Source organism: Trachypithecus francoisi, unplaced genomic scaffold (assembly GCF_009764315.1).
Source record: "Trachypithecus francoisi isolate TF-2019V2 unplaced genomic scaffold, Tfra_2.0 Lachesis_group3, whole genome shotgun sequence".
Taxonomy (NCBI): Eukaryota; Metazoa; Chordata; class Mammalia; order Primates; family Cercopithecidae; genus Trachypithecus; species Trachypithecus francoisi.
The window spans coordinates 12776024-12784501 of record NW_022681468.1 but is presented as its reverse complement, the minus strand read 5'-3'; the positions used below and the strand labels follow the sequence as shown (position 1 = coordinate 12784501).

Here is an 8478-nt window from a genome sequence, read left to right as displayed (position 1 = left end):
TACCACAAATATAGGAGTAGGACTCCATGCCATTTTTCAGCTAGCATAGAATGTTTCATACTGTAAATTTTCTGTGTGGGGTGGAGAGATGTTCTCCCTACAAAATGAAGTTCATAAGAAATGCAGTCAGGGCCAGGCGCGATGTTTCACCCCTGTAATCCCATCACTTTGGGAGGCCAAGGTGGGTGGATCACGAGGTCAGGAGATCCAGACCATCCTGGCTAACACAGTGAAACCCTGTTTCTACTAAAAATACAAAACAAAAAAAATTATCCAGCCGTGGTGGCAGGCACCTGTAGTCCCCGCTACTTTGGAGGTTGGGGCAGGAGAATGGCGTGAACCTGGCAGTGAGCTGAGATCATGCCACTGCACTCCAGCCTGGGTGACAGAGTGAGACTCAGTCTCAAAAAAAAAAAAAGAAAAGAAAAGAAATGCAGTCAGAAGCCTGTAATCCCAGCACTTTGGGAGGCTGAGATGGGCGGATCACGAGGTCAGGAGATTGAGACCATCCTGGCTAACATGGTGAAACCCCGTCTCTACTAAAAAATACAAAAAAACTAGCCGGGCAAGGTGGCGGGCGCCTGTAGTCCCAGCTACTCGGGAGGCTGAGGCAGGAGAATGGCATAAACCCGGGAGGCAGAGCTTGCAGTGAGCTGAGATCCGGCCACTGCACTCCAGCCCGGGCAACAGAGCGAGACTCCGTCTCAAAAAAAAAAAAAAAAAAAAAAGGAAATGCAGTCAGAAATTTTTATGAAAAGGAGGATTTTGAATTCCTCACATACCCAAGAAGGGCATTTTGAGGGGAAAAGTAATGCTTCTGGTACTGGGATGTGTTGGAATTAGATCTTCCTGAAGAGGGCCAGCCCATCCTTACATTATTAGCAGGCAAGGGTCAGATTTAATTAGCACCAAGCCTTGGTTAATTTATCTTTCAGAGTATAAGACTGACTCACTGGCTCCATTTGACATTTGGAGTTGGATATCCAGTGGTGGGGTTACTTGTCTGGAATCGGACTCCTCAACAACCTCACCACACTCGGGACTGCGGAGACTGCTCTGTGCTCTCAAGCAACTACTGCCCTAAGGTGGGCAGGGGCCTGGGAAGTGGAGGAGAGGAGGGAGCAACAGGAACTCCATACACAGCATTTTTCTTTGCCTCCATCCAGGGCCGCTTTCACCGTGATCAGTGGTGAGTGTCCGCTTGGGAAGGGGCTCAAGCCCATCCTTACCCTGAGCCTTTGAGAGCAACCGGCTTGGTCCCAACCTTTGCTTCCCTCGAGGCCTAAGACCTGGGCTGGGTAGGGGCACAGTAGGCATGGGACAGAGATAGAATGTTACAGGAGAACAGAACCATGGAGATTAGAGACCCACACAAGGTCATTAACTTTAAAAGCTGTGGTCCGTGCAGATTTGGGGGCATTCTGAAAGTAGCCCGTAAACCGCTATAGGACAGAAGGCAGGGCTCTGAACTACCATGTGTCACCTATCAGGCACAGCACTTTTGGTTTTACATGCTCTGTTTCTGGGAAGGATAGTGATGGCCATAGGTCTGTGCACCTAGTGCCTCCACGTTGCCACTGAGATGTCAGCTAGAGTCATAGGAAATGGGGAAGGAGTTGCCACAGATGCCCTCCTGTAGGAATCTCAGTCCACCAGCTTCATCCCACCCCCACCACACCGCTTGGCTCAACCTTCTAAATTGTCAGTATGAAGGCACATGTCCCTGATGGAGTCTGTACTGTACCCACATTGTCCGAAAAGGGGCACAGTGTACGATAGGAGATAAGGGACTGCACTTCTGGTATCTGGGCCTCAGTTGGTTTGTTTCAAAATGCAGCAGTAGGATTAGGTCACTCTTGGGGGTCCCCAGCGCTAGGTTATATCTGACTGGGTGGCACAGTTTCATGCTGGCCTCATGCTCTTCACTGAGGTCTCCTGGCTCAGGCTCCTGGCTCCAGCAGGTACAGGCTCAGGCCCGCCTATTTCCAGAGTCCACTGCCTGTTGGCCCCAGAGCTCTCACAGCCTGAGTTAAGTTTCATTTCTCCGGGTGCTCCTCCCTTGCTGTCCCAGGGCCCAATCAATAATGTCCTTCTCCCCAACACACCCTTGCTGGGCCTTCCCACCTCTACAGCGGGGCCAGCTGGGGCAGGACAGCAGAGACAATCCTTTTTTGTTGTTTTTAATTTGGATAAAATACACATAAAATTTACCATCTTGATAATTTTTAATGGTACAATTCAGTAAAATTATGTACGTATACATTGTGCAACCATCACTGCCATCCATTTCCAGAACTCTTAATCTTGTAAAATTGATACTCTGTACCCCTTAAACAACAACTCCCCATTCCATACTCTCCCCAGCCCCTGGCAACCATCATTCTACTTTCTGTCTCCATGGCTATATCTGTTCCAGGTACCTTATATCATTGGGATCATACAGCATTTGTCTTTTTGTGACAAACGTATTTCACTTAGCAGAATGTCTTCCAGGTGTATCCTTGCTATGGAATATGTCAGAATTTCCTTTCTTGCAAAGGCTGAATAATTGTATATATTTTGTTTATTCATTTTTCTATTGATGGATGCTTGAGTTGCTTCCATCTCTTAGCTATTGTGAATAATGCTGCTATGAACATGAGTGTATAAATATCTCTTCAAGACTGTGCTTTCCATTACTTCGGGCATTTATCCAGAAGTGGGTGTATGGGATTATAGAATTCTATTTTTAATTTTTTGACAAACTGTCATATTTTTTTTCATAGCAGCTGTACCATTTTACATTTCCACCAACAGTGCACAAGGGTTGCAATTTCTCTACATCCTTCCCAACACGTGTTGCTTTCAGATTTTTTGGTTGTAGCCATCCTAATGTATGTAAGTTGATTTTGATTTTCATTTCTCTAATGATGAATGATGTTAACCATCTTTTCATATGCTTGTTGGCTGTTTGTATATCTTCTTTGAGAAATATCTATTTGAGTGTTTTTGCCCATTTTTAATTGAGTTTTGTTGTTGTTGTTGAGTTGTAGTTCTGGATATTAACTTCTTATCAGGTAAATGATTTATAGATATTTTCTCCCATTTTGCAGGTTGCCTTTTCACTCTGTTGATGGTGTCCTTTGATGCACAAAGGCACACTTAAAAAAAATTTAGAGACAAGATCTCACTCTGTTGCCCAGGCTGGAGTGCAGTGTCATGATCATAGCTCACTGCAGCCTAGATTCCTAGGCTCAAGCAATACTCCAGTTTCAGCGTCACAAGTAGCTGGGACTGCAGGTATATGTGACAGCACTTGGCTGATTTTTAGCGAGTTTTTTAGAGATGAGGGTCTTGCTATGTTGCCCAGGCTGGTCTGGAACTCCTGACCTCAAGTGATCGTCTTGTCTTAGCCTCCCAAGTAACTGGGATTACAGGTGCCAGCCACCATTCTGAGCCTTAGGCATACTCTTTATCCATACATCTTTTTATGAAATACTCAGTGTCTACTTGATCTCCGGTTTGGGCCTAGCATTAAGGGAGGCAGCAATGAATGACTCCTGACTCATGTTAGTCAGTTTTACATTTCTATAAAGGAATACCTGAAGCCGGGTAATTCATAAAGAAAAGAGGTTTATTGGGCATGGTTCTGTAGGTTTTACAAGCATTGCACCAACATCTGCTCAGCTTCTGGTAAGGCCTCAGGAAGCTTTTATTCATGGCAGAAATTGAAGGGGGAGCAAGTGTGTCATATGGCAAGAGAGGGAGCAGGAGTCAACCAGCTCTTGCATGAACACACAGAGTGAGAATTCATTCATTACCATGGGGAGGGCACCAAACCACAATGAGGGATTTTCCCCCATGACCCAAGCACCTCCCACCAGGCTCCACCACCACCATTGAAGATCACATTTCAACATGAGATTGAAGGGGATTTGGAGGGGACAAACATCCAAACTATAGCAGTCCTTGACTTTAGAGAGCTCTGAATCCAGCAGAGGAGACAGAGAACAATATTGCATTGTGGGAAATTCTGTGGCAGAAGGAATATAGTGGACTCACATTTGAGAGCATAGGTGGGGGTGTAGTTGGTCAGGCGAGACTGGGAATGTGTGATCAGGGAAGTCTTCCTGGAGAATATATAAGCTGGTGAGGTCCTGAAAATTTTCCTGGATCTGGCATGCAAAGGATCAGAGGCCTAAAAGAGCAGGGAATGACTTCTATTTGTCCCCCAGGAGAGAAGCATAGCTGGATATTGGCAGCAATAAGTTTAGGGAGAGGCAGAAGCCAGTTCATGGAGGACTTGTTTATCCTATGGGCCATACAAGGCTGTTGAGGGGTTTTAAGCAGATGGATAGGTCAACACCATGACTTTTCCCTGTACCACAGCAGCCAATAGATACGTCTCCATTCAGTGTTTTATATTCCTGATGCTTGGGTTGCTTCCATCTCTTAGCTATTGTGAATAATGCTGCTACGAACAAGGGTGTATAAATATCTCTTCAAGACTATGCTTTCAGCCGGGCATGGTGGCTCACACCTGTAATCCCAGTACTTTGGGAGGCCAAGGTGGGTGGATCATGAGGTCAGGGGTTTGAGACCAGCTTGACCAACATGGTGAAACCTCATCTCTACTAAAAACACAAAAATTAGCTGGGCGTGGTCACACATGTCTGTAATCCCAGCTACTCAGGAGGCTGAGGCAGGAGAATCGCTTGAACCTGGGAGGCAGAGGTTGCAGTAAGCAGAGATCGCACCACTGTACTCCAGCCTGGGCGACAGACCGAGACTCTGTCTCAAAAAAAAAAAAAAAAAAAGAAAGAAAGAAATACCCTCAATACTTAGGGTATTTACCCAAAAGTGAGTTGATGGGATTATATGATAATTCTATTTTTAATGTTTTTATAGTCCCAGGAGGGATGCAGAGTCCTTTATTAATGCAGCCTTGTCCAAACCAGATCCTGAATAAAGTCAAAACTCAATCAACAGGTGGAAGTCCAAGAATCTGAGTGGAGACTCACCGAGGCGAAGGGGCCAACCATGGGAACGGAGAGTGGATGGGGCTCAGGTGGATATTGCACATAATTCTGAGGGCTGTTGGTCCTTCTGAGGTGAGCTGCTCTCAGCTTCCACCAAGTACAAACCATGCAACCCCAGATGAGTCATTTGAGCAGAGTCAGAGCCTGGGATTCCTCCCCGTCTAAAGCGGGGCCCATGGTATCCTTGGGGACTTTTGCAGGGAGTATGTCAGCTGAGCTGTGTCTCATTCCTCAAAATTATTTGACAAACGCTGGTAGCCCATCCACTGAGTCAGAAGCTTTTGAGCTACTATAAAGCAATGTCCTCCAATGCAATGGCCAAAACTAAAGAAAATCGTAATGTTTCTCTGTCACCTGCACCACATTTCAAGTGCTAAACGTGGCTACCCTAGTAGACAGTACAGAAAACAAGTGTGGCTATGATTGCAGATGGCACTGCTGTGGAGATTTTGGGGAGCCCTAGAGGACCCCCGCATGCTGCTGCAGGGCCCTCAGGGCCTCCATCCCCCTCATCTCTCTGGAAAAGCAGCTCTGATTTGTCTTCTGTCGACTCTGTGCTTGGAGAGATTATATTTTCCTTGCCAAAAGGGAAAGTGTGAAGACTGCTGTTTGCTTCAATGGATCTATTTTACATTAGGGGAACAGAGACGCAGGGAGGGCCAGTGAGCTCTCGATGGTGTCTGTGAAACAGGCATAAACAAGCCTGGGATTCAGGTTCTCCTGGGAGCCGGTCCACTGGCCGCTTTCCACGTTGACTGCCCTTGTTTTGGGATCCCATACCTGCTCTGAGTCTTTCCAGAGAGCACAGCAGACCCCTCCTCCTCATCATCGCCACAGGAAGATGTCAGGGAGGTCTGGGGGACTCTGTCCCATGGGGCCAACCCCAAATCTCCACTTCCCGCAGTTGTGGCTGTGGGGACTGTGCCCGTGGACCTCGGTGCCCTGGGCTTCACCTCAGTAGCAATCGCTGCATCCTCCATAGCAGCCAAAATGACATCTACAGCGGCCACTGCCAACGGGGGCGGAGTTGCCGCGGGCAGTCTGGTGGCTACTCTGCAGTCAGTGGGTGAGTGTTCTGGACAGGATGACCAGAGCCAGGAGATGATCCAGCCCTGAGGCTGAACCCCAGGGAGGCCTCTTCTCTCCCTGTAGGTCTGTGATCCTCTGCCTCCTGGGCCCTTTGTCTTTCTCTCACTGTCCCCTCTTCTGGTTGGAGGTGGGACCAGGGGTGCAGCCTCGGAGATCTGTGTTCCTGGTGAACCCTACAAAACCCAGGCATGTCCCTCCCCTCTCTGGGCCTTTGGAAGATAAGGAGCCTGCCATTTCTCAGAGGGTCTACCCTGTTGCTGGGATTCCCCATGAGTTATTGCCTCCTCTCTGGCCACTGGCCTGCAGCAGCCCCTCCCAAAGCAGAAATCCTAGGGTTTTAGGAAGCAGAGGTGGGGAACAGGGTTGGGCTGCCTGGGCCTCAGGCCTCTGGAGGGACCCAGGGTCTCTGGCCTCCAACCCCCTGTTAGGAGCTGCTACCCCTCCCTGTGCCCTGTGCTCACCCTCTCTTCTCCCGCAGAGGCAGCTGGACTCTCCGTGACATCCAAAGTTATCCTGGGCTCTGCTGGGACAGCTCTTGGGGCCTGGCTGGGTTCACCCCCTTCCACACCCCCAGCTGAACACCGCACTGAGGCAGGGAGGTGGCTTTTTTTGGTGGAGATGACTCTCCTGGGCCTCTGGATGACAGTTTTCCAAAGGACAAGTCCCCTACTCCCAAAATTCTTCAAGGAAGCATGAAAAATAAAGATGCTGGTGATCTCCTAGTGTCAGTTCTCTGTTCTTGTGGTCAGGATAGGGTACATCTCTGCTGCAGGAGTGCTGAACAGGGAGGGACTCAAGATGAAGGAGCGTGGGATGTCCGTGACCAGAGCCAGGTCTGGCCCCAGGCTTTCCACTCACTCTGTGGTCCTGAGCAGGTCATGTCTGCCCTTTGAGCCTCAGTTTGCTGCTCTTCAGATGGGAGAGTCAGGCAGAGTCAGCATTATAGGATGGTGTGGCTCTTGGGTCATTGCTTGAGCCATTGACCCTCAATTATGAAGCCCTTCGTCCTCACGCATGACTGATCCCTTCCTTTCCCACCTAGGACTCAGCGTGTTGCTGTATGATTACTCTGAAGTTCAGCAACACTGCATTTGCCTGGCCTGTGAGCCTTCTCCATGCAGGTAGAGAAGTTTCATTCCTTCAGGAAGCTCTGTCCCTCTCAGCACAGAGTCCAAGCTCCTCAGTCCCCAGGTGGACTGAGCAGAGCCTGTGAGGATGGACAACGGGCTGGGGCTCCTGAGAAGCAGGCCAATGCAGAACATCCATTTCCAGAGACCTACTATGTGCCTGGCCCCAGATCAGGTGCCAGCTGTCCTAGGCACACTGACCTGGCATCTACCACCCGGCACCTGCCTGGCCGTGAGGATAAGTAAACCACACTTGACTTCTGGAAGGCCTGTTTAGACTCAGCCTCTGGCCTCAATGTCAGTCCCACTCTGGGCTATTTGACCTTCACACTTATTTTTCCTTTACAGCTGCATTCCCACAGGACTCTCCCTGGGATGCTGGCTGAGCTGACTCCCACAGCTCCCAACGGGCCTCAAGGCTCCATCCCACGTGATCGCCCTGGCTACAGAGGATCACAGAGGTCCACCTCTGCCCAGGGTGCACAATGTTGGGGAAGCCAGTCCTTAACCAGTGATGTTAAGGGACTTGGGGTAAATTACAGAAATGACCACATTCTCTGCCCTTTCAGCATGGCTGTACAGCTCCTCCCATCAAGAGGTAGGGATTTCTTTTCCCTCCCTTTGAATCTCTTCTGGCCTGGGGAGTTGCTCTGGCCTGGCAGATAGAACACGCTGGAAGTGATGGCGTGCTAATCTTGAGCCTAGTCCCTAAGAAACCTTGCAGCCTTCTGCTGTACCTCCTGGACCCCGTCACTGCCATGAGAACAAGCCAGGCTGGGCAAGCACACAAAGTTCATTCATTCCAGACAAGACCCCAGACATGGCAGCACGCCCAGCCAAGTTCTGCAAAGCCGACCTGCAGCTGACTGCAGATGGGTGAGGGGCCCAGCTGAGACCAGAAGAACCACCTGCCTAGATTGCTGACCCACAGAATCATGAGCTACATAACTTTTTTAAGCCACTAAATTGTGTGGTCACTTTTTATCCAGCCATAGGTGATTGACAACATGAGACAATGTGTATAATCACTGAAGAGGATCAGGCTATATGGCTTGTAGGACGGAGAAGGAAGCGATTGATTCTAATTGTAGCAACCTGGGAAGACTTCCTGGAGTAAGTGCTGTTTTACCTAAGGATTATGGAGTTGTAAGTACCAGAAACTTGATCGCAACTTGCTCAGAGTTCAAGGGACTTCATTGCTTTACGAAATGGAAAGGTCCAAAGGTAAAGTATGCTTCAGGCAG

At 48.9% G+C, this 8478-nt stretch overlaps 1 protein-coding gene across 1 annotated transcript; it reads left to right on the top strand.

Annotated features, from left to right (window-relative positions):
• The first annotated feature begins 5332 nt into the window (after positions 1-5332).
• On the top strand, positions 5333-6825 carry LOC117070998 (interferon alpha-inducible protein 27-like protein 1). The gene is made up of 3 exons (XM_033190818.1): positions 5333-5354; positions 5818-6084; positions 6586-6825. Exons 1-3 carry the CDS (start codon positions 5333-5335, stop codon positions 6801-6803), a joined length of 507 nt encoding a protein of 168 aa, XP_033046709.1. The 3' UTR covers positions 6804-6825.
• Positions 6826-8478: the final 1653 nt, after the last annotated feature.

Bases quoted from the DNA above. Each gene is read 5' to 3' on its own strand.
- LOC117070998 (XM_033190818.1), top strand. From the start codon at position 5,333: ATGGCCAAAACTAAAGAAAATC. The intron at 5,355-5,817 runs GTAATGTTTCTC...GAGTCTTTCCAG, and splicing joins GGCCAAAACTAAAGAAAATC to AGAGCACAGCAGACCCCTCC. The intron at 6,085-6,585 runs GTGAGTGTTCTG...CTTCTCCCGCAG, and splicing joins GGCTACTCTGCAGTCAGTGG to AGGCAGCTGGACTCTCCGTG.